This window comes from Daktulosphaira vitifoliae, unplaced genomic scaffold, assembly GCF_025091365.1.
Source record: "Daktulosphaira vitifoliae isolate Bord-2020 unplaced genomic scaffold, ASM2509136v1 Scaffold_3, whole genome shotgun sequence".
NCBI classification, from domain to species: domain Eukaryota; kingdom Metazoa; phylum Arthropoda; class Insecta; order Hemiptera; family Phylloxeridae; genus Daktulosphaira; species Daktulosphaira vitifoliae.
Window position 1 is genome coordinate 2,199,800 of NW_026099574.1, and position 15,424 is coordinate 2,215,223.

At 27.1% G+C, this 15,424-nt stretch overlaps 2 protein-coding genes across 3 annotated transcripts; one reads left to right on the top strand and one right to left on the bottom strand.

The window, feature by feature from the left end:
• Window positions 1-1,222: 1,222 nt before the first annotated feature.
• Window positions 1,223-8,615, top strand: LOC126900997 (equilibrative nucleoside transporter 4). Of its 2 annotated transcripts, none has more exons than XM_050677079.1 (9): window positions 1,223-1,510; window positions 2,596-2,750; window positions 2,845-2,976; window positions 3,049-3,123; window positions 4,065-4,301; window positions 5,356-5,577; window positions 7,397-7,584; window positions 7,650-7,896; window positions 8,279-8,615. In XM_050677079.1, the coding sequence occupies exons 1-9, from the start codon at window positions 1,365-1,367 to the stop codon at window positions 8,539-8,541; spliced, it is 1,665 nt and encodes a 554-aa protein (XP_050533036.1). In that variant the 5' UTR covers window positions 1,223-1,364; the 3' UTR covers window positions 8,542-8,615. The 2 variants fall into 2 exon arrangements, with proteins under 2 accessions (XP_050533036.1, XP_050533038.1); XM_050677081.1 differs by having other exon boundaries at window positions 4,065-4,285; window positions 5,352-5,577; window positions 8,279-8,613.
• A 768-nt stretch (window positions 8,616-9,383) lies between these two features.
• On the bottom strand, window positions 9,384-14,159 carry LOC126901980 (delta(14)-sterol reductase TM7SF2-like). The gene is made up of 9 exons (XM_050678976.1): window positions 13,993-14,159; window positions 12,837-13,089; window positions 12,654-12,766; window positions 11,462-11,641; window positions 11,218-11,398; window positions 10,882-11,162; window positions 10,562-10,797; window positions 10,369-10,496; window positions 9,384-10,304 (listed from the first exon to the last, which is right to left on the bottom strand). Exons 2-9 carry the CDS (start codon window positions 13,081-13,083, stop codon window positions 10,003-10,005), a joined length of 1,668 nt encoding a protein of 555 aa, XP_050534933.1. The 5' UTR covers window positions 13,084-13,089; window positions 13,993-14,159; the 3' UTR covers window positions 9,384-10,002.
• Between the last annotated feature and the right edge of the window lie 1,265 nt (window positions 14,160-15,424).

Sequence of the window (15,424 nt, forward strand, 5' to 3'; positions counted from 1 at the left end):
TGATTTTAATCACTGTCAGATTAAATCTATACTGGATCCAACTATGCAACGTCCCCACTATGCCGCGACTCCACTGTGCTGGGTTTTTTTATTTTTACTTATTATGACAGTTATACATATCTATTGTTTAATAAGTGAATACGTTAAATTTGAGGTATTAACTCTATAATTTTTAGATCTTTTGATCAACTTTTTTTTGATTAGTTATTTTAGTTAAAGTAAATCATTAAAATTAATTCAGTTCATATTTCAATTGTAGAATCTTTTGAAACGCCACAAGTTACTAGGAAATGATTACTATTATTTCTATTTAAGTTATCTATTACGATAAAAATGAAAAAATCTATTGAGCTTTTCTTAAATTTACTATAAATAGTTATAATAAAATTTCCTATTTAATGATGTCAATTTCAAACTTGCAAATTGAGCTAAAAGTTATTGTAATAAATAAATTTTTTTTAATTATAAACTTTCACAAAAATCCACTTTAAAGGATAAAAAAAATAGGTTAAATATGTCGTTTTTCTTAGTTTTAATACATTAATAATCAAAATCAGTATTAATTTAAAAGAATTTTTTTTTGTTCTTAATTATTTTTTTATATTTGAATACTTATTTTTAATAATATTATTAATATTAAAACTTAAAAATGATAGAAAAAGTCTAATTGAAAACAATTTGAATTTGAAAACATCGTAAAAAGTTGATTTAGAAAAATATATTTTTGTTTCTAAAGAAAGTTCCTTGTAGTCCAGTGTATATAACTTATAACCTTGTTATAAATAACAAACATTTTTTATTGAAAAGTTCATACATCAAGCCCTTTAAATTTTTATACGCGTTAAATGTAAAGAAAGATACAGCTACTTTATTATTTTTATAATATCTCCATAAAAATTACAATATTAAATTATTGAATATCAATTTCATACTAAATTTAATTACTATATTATTATTTATTTATATATTATAATTATAAATCAAATAACTAACTCCACTGTGCTACAGTTTTTTTTAATCCTTTAAAGTTGATTTTTGTGAAAATTTATAACAAAAAAATTAATTTATTACCATAACTTTTATATAGTGTAGACTGCTGTTTTATCGTAATAAAAAATGAAAAATGTTTTGTAACATTGATACTATATACCCGCCATCGATTTGCCGCCAAGTAACGTTCATGCGCGTCCAAAATCGGTAGCGATACTGCATTACGCAGGTCAATATTTTTGTTGTTGACCGATAGGATGTGATATGTGAATAGTTAATCTTAATATTTTAAAATGTATTAGGTTTTTAAATACATTATTAAAATTTAATATTTTTTAGTTTTTGTAAAATTATCCGGATTAAAAGAAGCAATAATGGATGAAAATTTAAGCAGAGGATATGTGGCTCTTACTAAACGTACTAACGTTTGTCCTTTAGCTACACCTCCCATAGATTACAAGGGTCGAGTATATTCTGCAATGGCGTTGGCCGGTGCTGGTTTTTTATTTCCCTATAACAGGTATTTTTAATATTTCTATTAAAAAGTTATACCTAAAAGTTAAAATTAAAACTCTATATTAGATTTGTTAGAAAGTGTATTATACAGAGTGATCGGTTTATCATAAACAACTTGATTACTTGTAAAATAAATACAAATTTGAAAAAAAAAAATTTGGTTTTTTATTATTATTATTAGTTACTAATAATAATAATTTAGTAATATATTTATATTCATCATCTGTTAATAACTTATTAAAATCATTCTTTATAACTTATAGAAGTGTCAACTTAATTTTTTTTTGAATTGTAATATATTTATATATATTGAACCCTAATTTTCATAAACGTCGTGTATTATAAAATTTTGCAAATTCATTTTTTATAATTGAAGCATAAAAACAAGTTTTATTTTTACTAAATTATATTATGAATACTAGGATTAAAAGTATTGTTTTTTATAGATTAATAACATGTAGATTTGGTTTTTATTTATTCAATTTTAGACACTTAATTAAATAAAATAAATAATATTTAAAACTATCAAAAAATCTATTATGTTAAATTTATTTCTGTGAAGCCTATAGGCACCTATTAGAATAACATATTTGGGGTGCTTATTGTATTTTCTTCCTACCGTAAAAAAAATATATACGATTAGTTATCTAAGGAGGCTAAGCTATGGCAAGGCCACCAAAAATGTGTTGTTAACGAGGACCTCAATCATCCTCCTTCAACGCTGGATGGGTCTATTAAACGGACACTGTATCCAAATATTTGCCCTTTCTCATGAATAATTTCTGCGGACGAACTAAATTTTTCAATACCACGATTATGACTAGAACGCAGAATTATAAATTTATAAATTATAAATTATAAATTTTTTTAATGACTGATATTTGACTGAAGGGTCGAATAACTTTACAAAATTTATAAATGTTTATAACTTTGTCTCTAATTATTATGACTAAATATATATTCTATTTATTATGAATTGTATATCTTCCTAAATTACAATACTGATTGAAATACAAACCTATATAAGGAATTTTCGAGAAACGTTTATCTAAATCGATTAGTTATCTTAATTGCAACTTTTTTACTTAGTTTCGTCATGGCTGTGGATTACTTTCAAGTAAAATATCCATCTTCAATGGTCGTTTTTGACATGACGTTAGTTTATATTGTTATGGCGTTTTTTGCGGTACTTGCAAACAATTTACTGGTTGACACGTTATCCTTTACATGCCGTATTAATATTGGTAAATATTTATTTAATTGTATGTATTCATGTAATTTAGATTCAAAATATAATTTTGCTTTAAATAACTTAGTAATTTTACTAACTGCGTTTAGGTTATGCATTAACTATTTCTACACTTTTATTTGTGGGCGCCGTTGAAATATTATGGTCAGAGTTATTTTCGATAAACACATCTTACTGCATAAATTTGGTTGCCATTGCAATTATTGCGTGGGGTGCGACAAGTAAGTTTTTATTTCTTTAATGACTACGCATCATTTTCTTTTTTAGAATAAATCATAAATTGACTTTTTTAGTTCAACAATCAAGTTTTTATGGTTACACCAGCATCCTACCCACTAAATACACACAAGCTGTCATGATAGGAGAAAGTTCGTAATGTCAAAATATGATAATGTTTTTTATAATATACTTAATTACAATATAACTTAAGAATTTTTGTGCTTATAACATAATATTTTAGCTTCGATACGAAGCCGAGAAGATATTGGTTTTACCATGAAGTGGATTTTTTTTTTGTGATTTTCCATAAAATTATCAACTCGCATTTGACCGATTTTGATGATCTATACGCCAGAGAAACCAAAATTTGATATCTTTATATATGTATATATATATATATATATATATATCACTTTCAGAAATAAAAAAAATCTCAGTTTTAGAAATTTAGACAATTATTTCAAAATTACGCTAACTAAAAATGACATTTTTTTCTGCAATTTAAAACTGCCATAATTTTTTTGAGTTCCTTAATACAATTCCAATAGAAAATACTAGTTAAACTTGACAATAAGTTTTCTATAGTTGTATTTCTGAAATTTCAATTAAAAAACCTAAGTACAATAAGGGTTTAAAAGAGACCACCCACGCGTGTAAATTGTTTTTTCATTTTAATTTTTGAAAATGTTCCGAAACGTTCTTCAAATCTATACTAAATTAGTACTTTAAAATGAAAGTAAGAAAAACTTCCTGAAGTCTGCGTTCTTCAAACACAAAATATTTTTTTTAACTCAATTTTTGGAAATATTTAAGAACGACTGACAATTTTCAACCTGTAGCAAATTAAAACGTTTAATGTGAATTAAATTAAAATTAACACTAAATTTAATTTTTTTAATCGCACGTTATTGTTGAAAAATGAAAACAGTTTTAATGATTTATCTACTATGAGAAAATTATCACTGAAGCTAAAATTTCCATAAGTTATTTTTGTAGAAAGTTCCAAGTTAGCTTTATTTAACATGATATTTACGATTTTTATTTTATAATTTAAATTAGTACACAATACATTTATTTATTATTATTTCAGGTGCTGCTGGATTGTGGGTGTCTATTGATCGTATCACGACAAAAATGTTAACAGATGATTTACGACTAAGCACATTTTGTTTTTTCGTATTCAGCCATGGCGTTGTAATGGCATCATGCGTTTTCTTTCAAATAATACAAAACACCGATTTCATTAAATTTTACATAGACCGTAGCGAAGACTCAAAAAAAAAGATATCGCTGGAACCAACTGAAGAATATGTAAATACTCTTTGGTGTAAATTTCAAATACTATTATAATCTTTCAGCGCTGATACAAATTATTTATCTTTCTTTTAATGTTAATGTCTAACTCCCAAATTTATATAATGCATATTATCGACATAAACAGGGCATAGGTCAGTGTTTTTATTAACAAAAAACTTTTTATTCAAAAAATTGCGTATCTGATAATTCTTTTATTAAACAATAACCAATAATAATAATATAATTTTTAAATTTAGTTTTATAAAAACACAAAAGTATTTATAACAATATATATTTTATCTTCTAAACAATTAATTATAGATCCTTTTCTAATTAAGAATATTATATCGTTTGCAGGCAATTAGCCAGCATATGTGTAACCAATGGGTCTAGGACACTAACCTTCCCAGTTATCGACTAACTCCTTAAAAATAACGAATACAATTACGCAATACTAACAAGTTTGACCTCATAACTTAAATGTAATTTTGAAAATGTTTGTAAATGGAGTCGAGTTACTCAGTAACTGTCCGAATATACTCCTAACCGATCAAAATTTTGATTAGCTTATAAAAAAAAGTTCGAAAAGAGGATATTTAAAAGGATTAAAAGTCCCAAATATGTTATTGTCAGCCATTTTGTCATAGCCATTACATTTTCAAAAAATTTATTTATATTGAAATATGAAAATATTTTTTTAGGAAAGGAAATTTATAAATCTAAATTAAATTTAGAGCATATTTATCTTTTTTCAAAGAAGTAAAATTTATTCATTTTCCACTTATAAATTTTAGACTGCGTTTTAAAATTAATAAATTAGAAATTATTTATAACTTTAATTTTTGTCTACTGAAGTATGTAGTATACATAATGTTCAATAATTTAGAAACCAGGTTGATTGTTACAGTAAACAGAAATGATAAAAACACTTTTCCATACTTTTTGAATATTCTGTACACAATGTATTATTTTACTATAAATGTAACTATCGTTAAAAAAAAAACATTCCTGTCAAAACATAATTACCTATTTTGAATATATAATAAAAAATTATATTATAAATGTTATGTATTTGTTTTAGGTAGATCCAGACCTAAATCAATCTGAAACGTTTGCAGAGACTAGTCTTAGTACAGGAAAAATATTTTCTAATGACGATACTTCATTAAGTTTTGCTAATCCTATGTATGATCCTAATGCTAATTTTCCTACTTATAAAGTCGAAGACGTTATGGTTCACATAGAAACAAGCAATTCATTCAAAATTCGAAAATCGACAATTTTTAAAATGTGGGATAAAGTAAAAAGTAAGTGAAGCCATTAATATTAAATTAACATAGTAAATCAATTAGATATATTCTATAATATGTATTAATAATGATTATTGCAGGTAAATTATTTTTTATTTATTTGGTGCTAGTTTTGATCTCGAGATCTCAGTTATATTAAGTTATTTTGTTGTTAAAATGTTAGCTTCGGTGGGAAGCTGAAAAGGTATTGGTTTTTTTGATAGTGTGTAATTTTTTATGTTTGTCCATCAATTTTCAGCTTTCACGGAACCGATTTTAATGAATAACACACTAAAATTAAACCCGATTTAAATCTAGTTGAACCAATAGAGATAAAAAATTTGAAAAACATTTTTTTGAAGTTCAAAAAAATATCTCAAATTTACGCTAACGTAAAAAATTATTTTGTGCATTTTAAAATAGATGTAACTTTTCTTTTAAACACTGATCTAAATGAGATTTTAACAGAGTATACTAGAGATAATTAGTTTTCTTTTAGTACGATTTTTTGAAAAATTTAACCCGAACTTAATTAAAAGCTGTGTCATAATACGGCCTCCCCTGGCGTTTGGCCGATTTCCTTACGGTTCATGGCCGTTTTGCCGAAGACCTAGATCATAGACCACGCCTCCCGATTTATTACATCTGGTGCACCATAGACCCGACGACGAATGTGGACCCTAAACGTAATTCTAATGCATCCCGTTCATGGGTCCACGTCTCGCACTGGGTGTGCAGGTAATTGTCTACCTCTCTCAGACATTCGTACAATAGTCACACGACAGCGTCTTTACTTTACGAATACCGCGGAAGTACTCGCTTAAGCAGCCGTGGCCGAACATCACCTGCGTGAGACGATAATGAATCATCTCATCGTGTGTGCGATCTACGCACTTATCCAGGCGGACGGGTCCAACGAAGGATCTGGTCTACTAGCTTCTCGACTCCTCCGAGGGTGGGCTTGTTGTTCGTCGAAGTTCTAGCCGGTCGCGCTCTTAGTGAAGTTTGTGTTCGATGGCTCGCTCCTTCGCTAGTAGATCAGCGGGCGACAGTGACAACAGAATGCCTGTTGTCAATCTGGGCACGGTTCAGATCATTCTGCGAGGTACACAAATCCTGTATGGTGAATTCTTCCACCAACACGTCGTCCCCCGATCGCTAAGAGAGTTAGCTGCAAATGCGTTAGGAATAGTTCTCCGCCATTCGCTCCAATGCATCTGCCCCCAGCTGAACCGAAATCGGTGGCCTGCGTAGTTTCCATATTGTGACTCGATAGGGTTTCTCCCACGGGTTGTCGTACACCAACTTCACAAGCTCACGAATCTGAGGACTCCGAGGCCCGAGACCAACGGTTGAAGCGCTTCATGAAGTGCCTAATCCTGACGCACTCCACTCGTCTGGCCACCTTCTCCTCCACTCCATTAGTGGACTAGCGGTCTTTGAGTCAGCCGCCTCGAGAAAGCTCAGTGTCAGGACAGTTCCTTGGCAGGTGCCCGTACTCTAGGTACCTATTGTATCTTTGACCCTTATCGCCAAGGATCCTCGTCTACAGCCTGTCCATCCAATACGGACACTGGTCAGACCTGCGAGTCGGAGGAACAGCCCTACCGAAACCTCCACGTCTTTTGCCTCCTGTATTAATTTGGTGACGACTTGCCCGATATCCACCGACACTTTGTCCTCTGGACGATGGAGGGTGTTTTACAGAGCTTTACGCACTTCGCCCGCCCTCCTCTCTTATAATTGAAAAGTCATAAGTAGAGCATAACTTACTGGTGATGTACCACTGATTAAAGATAATATATTTACTATGGATCAAACTATGATTATCTTATAGATGGATACTTGTTACGAGTTGAAGTTTCAAAACTCATATGGAAACAAATGTTGTCAATTTTCTTATGTTATTTTGTAACTTTAAGCATATATCCTGGAGTTTTATCAGATTTGATGAGTCCAAGATTTGGAACATGGATGTCGGTGCTTGTGATGACAGTATTTAATGTTTTCGATCTTATGGGAAAGGTGTAGTACATTTTTTTAAAGTAGTTTCATTTAATAACATTTATAATAATGTTAAACTATTATAGATTTTGAGCGCTTATTTTTACCAGTGTTGGGATGATAAGATTTTAAGAAATACCAAAACTCGTCTTCTCATGATTCCAAGTATTTTATTGATAGTTATTGTTCAGCATCCATTTCACACGAAGATTGTAAGTGAATTTTTAATTTTCATGCAAACTGCTGTGCTTGGTGTAACTAATGGAATCACTGGTAGTGTCCCAATGATATTTGCATCAGCTAAAGTTAACGATGGACATCGTGAACTTGCTGGTAAGTTTTTTATCATAAATGACAAATACTCTCTTTTTTTTATTGACGCTTAAAAATAAGTGTCTTAAAATCTTAATTGGAAAATTACGGTCAATCTGAATATACCATATTCAAACTCTTATTTAGGGAGCCAGAAAGACCATACTAACCAGGTCACTAAATTGTGGTACCTCTAAACTTATTATTAAAATACAAAGCTTAAATGGTGTCTATGATATAGATGTCTTATTTAAATTTTAGACCTCGAGCTTCACTATGCGTTCAACCAAGCTTATATATACAAATAAAAAAATTATATATATTTTATAAATATATAAATGAGTTTTTGACGCAATATCGCGTTAAAAACTCATTACACAAACAATTTGTTTTTAATTTATAGGTAATATCATGACATTATCGTACATTACTGGAACAACTGCTGGAAGTATTTTTGCTTACATTTTAGACAAGGTAATACACATGGAAATTGAATATCCATTCAGCATTAACAGTATTAATCATCATAAAATAGAAAATTCTCTCTTACAATTTAACAATAATAATAATGGATTTACAAATAATAGTTTTATTGAATTTAATAATTCTGCAGTTTCTACTATGATATCATCTCATATTAATTCCAGTTCTTTATTTCCTGGATAATTATTAGTTATAGAAAAATAATTTTAAGAAACAACATAATTTACCAATAGAGATGCTTTATATCTAAAAATAAAGAGTTAATTAATTGTAATATTTTATGTATTATAATATTAAGTAATAACATCATACTATTGTACAAAATATAGATTATAATTTATATTTTCGAGTTTTCGTTTTTCTATTTTAAGGAAATATTGAAATAAAAATTTACAAGACATCAAATACATTAAACAATTCTGTATTTTAATGTGTCTTGTAGCAGATTCTGTTTGGTTTAGGACTATAATTTAGGTTTTGACGTACCAATATTTATTACTTTTTCAAATAAAACTGCAAAAATTTGAAGTACTAGAAATAAAAAAGAAAAGTAATTTATTTATATTATACAGCTTTTAATGATCGTATAAAAAAATATTGATGGGACGTAAATAATTTATTTATATAGAAAACATGTTATGGAATACTAGATTCTGTAAAAAAGCTTAATAGCTGTATTTATCTGGCGAGGACAAAGAAATTGTGATGATGTACCCAGGCACATTCAAAGATTTGCAAATTAAATTGTAGACTAAAAAAATTTGTTTTTTGAAGGAGACCTTGTGATATTTAGCGACGGTTCTTCTGAATTATCATTATGTTAATTTAAGCACAACTAATTTGCAACCGTATTTAGGTGATTTTTGATAAATGTTATTATTTATTTACTAAATCTATATTTTAGTTTTTTAATTATATTATGTAAAACAAAGAAAAATTAATATTCTACGTAAACAATACACTAAGATACAGTTTTTAGACACCAATTGTAACTTTATGGAGAGGACAAATAAATAACAGATTAGTAATACTAGAATATATTAATCAAATATACTTTATTTCTAATATTTACATAAATAGCATTCAATTTAAAATAGTATAATACTACATAATTTAGAAGACTAATAATTAATACATTTGTTATTTACAACAATTATTCTTAATACATAATACATTCAATTTATGATACAAAGTTTTTTAATAAAATAAATTTGACAATGGCATTCAAAATGAGTGAATATATATTTAAGTAGTATAAAAAATTAATGTTTATCAATATTCACATAGAGCAATAACATTATACAATAATTAAGCAGAGAGGCATTTTGTATTTACACATTGCATGCACATTAAATGTAACATTTACATTGATTGGTAAATACAACATCTACTTATACACAAAGAAATACCTAAATCCAAAGCTTTACCTATAAAAAACTTTTCTTAGTAGGTAATCAAAAGGATAAATAATGAAAAAAAAAAAAAAAATTTAGTTGTCATGAAGGTAGGAAATTTTTTGAAAACCCTAATCTAATATAAATAAAAATTATACGCTAGTGTGAAATCAAATTGATTAAAAAATTTTCGAACTAATAAGTTATACTAAAATTAAGATATTACAAAAAAAATGTTATCTCAAAAAAACTAAAATATTTTTGGTATTAAGTTCCATTTAGTTGCATACTGATGATCCCAGGCATATCCATATTGCAATTGACAATACTCTGAAACTTTAATACTTCTAAATACTAAGGTTACAATGTAATACAATGGGTAAAGTAAAACAGGCCACAACATTTGTAAACTACTTAAAGTAGGATCAAATACAGGTAAGATAATAGCCAAATGGACTAGAATACATCCCAAGTAATTAGGAAATCTAATTAAGGACCAAAATCCACCAACAATTATAGTTTTTCCATTCATAGTAATAACTGTTTTTAAACCTACAAAAATAAATAGATAATATAAAACAAATTCATATGATTAGGCTACAACTTGATAACTTACCAGCTGGATTTCTAGCTTGTGCAGTGTTGGTTTTATACTTGTATTTTATATAGTCACTATAGCGCTGAAGGATTAATCCAAATAAGTAGACAACAGATACAATACCAAGTAGTATAAAATTGACAGGTCTAAACAATATTTAAATACATTTTACATGATGTATTCTAATTAGATACTCATTAGTAGTACTTACATATTTTTAGATAATAAAATTTGTATTGGTAAAAAATTAATAGCTGGAAGTAAAAATTGTTGCAAGATAGATAATAATCCAACATTTTCTCTTTGTAAATAAAATGAAGATAATAGATTAAATTCAAATAACAGTTTATCTATTGCATATAATATTTGCATTCCAGATAGAACAATAAGATATATATTGATTGAATTTTTAAGAGATTCCAAAATCACCAATGAGTTGTACAAAACCTGTCAAAAAATTAATATAATATTTAAAGTTCAAAATTAGTACTTCTTAAACTAGAAATACAAAGAAATAATATAATTACTTACAGTCAATAGTATTGAATATCTGTACAAAGTCAGTTTAACATTCAAAGGGCCAACAGTAGGGTTATTACTATTTCCATTCAAAAACTTAGATAGAAAACTTTTAGAACCAACTTTTTGTTCCTTTATATATATAATTATTGACACGACAAGTGCAATTAAAGTTGATGCAACAACATGAGGTACAGTTTTCTTTGAAACAATATCCAAAATAACATTTAAAGGACAATTGAAATAAATCATTCCAATTACAATTAAAGTCCCAAAAATTAAATTAACAAATCCTAAAAGAATAAAAAATTCTTTAAAGTTCTTTAAGGATTTATCCTATTAACATACCTGTAAATCTATAAAACCTTGGTACAAATTCATCTTTCAATCCTTCTGTTTTTTTAGATAATGGTATAAATGATATTAAGATTTGAATACAAACAATAACAGCTGTCCACAAAAATGCTTGTTCATCATAGTAGTTACCTAGTCTTAAGTAGCCTCGAGGAAATGGAATTAAGTCCCCTTTCTAATATTAATATTACAATAAGTTTTCATTAAATTTTTTTTTCATTTAAAAAACTTAGCTTACCGCTTTTAGGGCAATTTTTGCAAGAATCACTATTGCTGGTAGAAATAATGTTAGCACAACATTGCCTAATACACCATCAAATATAATTTTTGGAAACTGAGTTCCACCCGATGTTTTGTATTTTCCATTGTAATCTTCATCATCATTATATGACCTTAATCTAGATTGTCTACCAGATTTCTAAAAAAAATAAAATATAAAACTTTTATTAGCTTATTATACATGTAAATTAAAATGATCATTGATATATTAATTTTCAAAATTCAATTTACACACACCAAAAAACTGTTAGACGACATGAAAAAATAAGCTGTACAAAATTTAGTCTGAATAAGTCGACATTAACACATGGGGCAATGGGAGTTGAAAATTCGATCGTAAAAGTAGTTTTTCAGTTATTGTGTTTTATCTCAAAATGTATAATATTTACATATAGTTTATAATAAATTATGTGTCATAATTTCACATAAAAATGGTACTTAGTGAATAAGTCATAAGTCAAAATTTACCCTTCAAAAGTCAAAAGTTCCACAAAATATTATGTTAATTAGTAAAATTTATATATTTCAGCAATTTAAATTTATATATACTACAAATCATTCAAGTTATAACAAAATAATTTCATGTAAAAGTGGTTTGAAATTTAATTTTCAATAAATTTTTAAGAAAAAATTATTTTATACGTTTTTTAATGAGACAATAAAAAAAAAAAACATCATAGCTGGGTTAAAAATCCTGATTTTTAAAAAGATTTGAAAGTTTTGTCTAATCGTCTTGTGACAAACGATATATAGCAGAGACATAAAACTTATGCAAGATTACAATAAAATATTAACTCATGATGAAGAAAAACAGTTTCTATTACAAACCATCAATAATTACAGACTACAATATGAACATATATTGATGGAGAATAAATAACTTCATTAAAGAGAAATTTTTTTATTTTTATTAGATAAAATGTTATTTTATCTTTTTAAAAGTTGTTATTATGATATGCACTTTAATCAACATAAAAATGTATAATTATATTCCCCTTTGTTTTCCTAAATTTGAAATAAACATGAGTTCTTTAATGGAGAAATGCATGTTTAATTATATTGAAAAAATTATATTTCATCTTATACTTTTAAAGATATTGCACGAGAAATATGTAGTTTATATAGGTTAACACAATTGAACAACACATTACCAGACTTTCATTTGATTTGTTGGCATACGGGCTAACACTTTGTCTTTTGTCATTAACTTCAGTTACCGGAGTAGGACTTTTTTTAAACTTCGGCGACTCGGCTGATTTTTTCCCTATTAATCATGAATTTTAGTTTTATCAAATATGTAATTTTTATAATAAATAATAAGTATATATTTTTACGTTTAGGTCTATCTGAATTTTTAACATCACTGACATCAACTTTTTCTAATATCAGTCTTGGAATACTGGTATTTTTTTTGCTTGCAGATCTTGATCGAGTTCTAGCTTTTCTTTCAACAGATTTACTTTTTCCACGAGCTGGAGTGGTTTTTTTAGCTTTGGAAGGAGATTTTGAAAGAACATCAGTTTTCTTTTTTGGGCTTTGAGGTGAAGTGGGTGCTTCTTTACGAGATCTCCTAGTTAGCATGGTAAACTTAAAAAAAAAAATTTATTTTTAATAATTAATACTAATTACATGTGTACAAGGGTGATCGGTTTATCATAAATCACTTGATTACTCAAAAATAAGTACAATATTAAAAAAAAATGTTTAGTTTTATTAGTTGTATTTTTAGTTACTATTTAAAATCATCTTCATATAACTAATAGGGGTATCAATTTTAGTTTTTTAAATGGTAACATACATAACAAGTTTGAAAAACAAAAAATGACTGATCTATAATGACTTTTGGACCAGTACCTCAGATATAATTTTCATTTTTATAACTAGACTGAAAGAAGAGTACAGATAGAAATTGTTTGTGTTATTGGCACAAATAAGCGTTATGAAAATTAGATAAAAAGTACGAGTTGATAAGAGCAGATTGAAAATAATTGCAAAAAGAAAAAGAAAACATAGATTGATTTAAAAACATATATGGAATTTTCAAAATATTCTAGGAACAATATTAGTTATCATTAAAAAAAAAAAAATTAGCTAATAACATTATCTAAAGAAAATTAGTTTTATGTAAACATTGATGATGTTAACTATTATATTATAATATAATTATTGTATAACATTTTTTACCAATAAAAATAGTTAATGAATTTATATGTTAAACAAGTAACACCTATGGCGATTGGAAACAAAACCCCGCCATTTTAATGTATAACTGATAGGTAAAAACAGTATAACAAGCAAACAATTTAATATTTGAAATAAATCATCATTGTAATAAGTAGTATTTAAAAAATTAAAATATTTATTCCGTGCAGATAAATAAAATTTAATACAATAATTTGTGAATGAAATGTATAACTAGTTTACGTTATTAAATGAACGGTTTCACCTAATGCATTAAAAAAAATTGCTTAACTTAAAATGATTAATTACCTTTAAATATTTCGACGTCCAGACTTCAAGTAAGTTAATACGTGGCAGTTGAAAATTATATTTGAAAATTGATCGAAGAGTGCCACAAATTTATTGCTAAGCAAAAACGAGGGAATTTCAACTGTTTATCATCAAAACACCGCAAAGCAAATAAACAATGATGTTTACACTGAGGACGCTCTATGTAAGTACCCGATTGGTTAGTATTTGAATATTTTGTATACTCTGTCGTTTTTATCTTCCATGAGCTATGACGTTGTCCTCGTGGCGAATATCCTTAAAAACTTGTTGTAACGGTCTTCGTATGAAAGCAAATCATTGGTTCATTATACTCATAGTACAATGAATATCCATTTTGATATGATTATACTGACGGTAATTTGTTATAATTTTAAATAGTAACTGCTAATGCTAATGTTATTAAAATTTAGCAGATATTGACACAGTAAAATAAATAATGTATTAATTTTTCTATGACTACATCATTATTTATATTGATATCTTAACGGTCTCTCCAGTTTTTAACTGTATAGTAATATATTAGCATAGTACTGTTATTTTTTTCATCATTAATCTGGACTTCGTTAGCTTGAAACAAGTCTATCTAAGAATGTGTTTATTATAATATATAAATTAATTATATTCATATAATTAATCATTTATTTATTTTTAATAATAAATAAATTTATTTATTTTTATTTGTTATTTTGTACAGCTGATGTTTGAATTAGCCGTGTGAGAAACAACAAACAACCTATAATACAAATTTAAGCAATCACTGCTGATATCCCTATTAAATAGCAGTATGTTTTTTGTATATTATTATTAAATAGCTGTTACTGCTATTTGTTATCATCGCTAGCTCATAAATATAAGGAACTAATACTTATTATATATAACCAACATATATTAGTTTTAAATAACAGCTAATTTTTTCTTTTTATTAATAAAAAGGCCCCGTTTGGTCTACATGATAAATAATTATTTAGGTTAGTGGCACAATTACTGGGGGACTATAGAGTGCTTCAACACTCACAGGCTCTAGTTCCTTCCCCGAGTTTTAATTCTTATACATACCTATAGAAGATATAGGTCCAAATTTAAATAAGGCTCTTTTGTCATAAGTATCATTCAATTGAATGATAAAATATGAACCTTAAGCTTCATATTTTGTATGCTTTAACAAAATATTGTGACGTGGAAAGGGAAGAGGATATTCCTTAAATGCTTAGAGGTAACAACTTAATACGATAATAAATATCAATACGAAAGCGCGTGTACGTCGTACACTCTGAAAAAATATTCAAAATGAAAGACAAATCACCTATGATGATTTGATACTTATTAATTTGAATTATTTAATTAAGAATTATCCTTTTAATCATAATGCAACACATTATCAATCATTTAATTGATTTTAAACATTTTTATT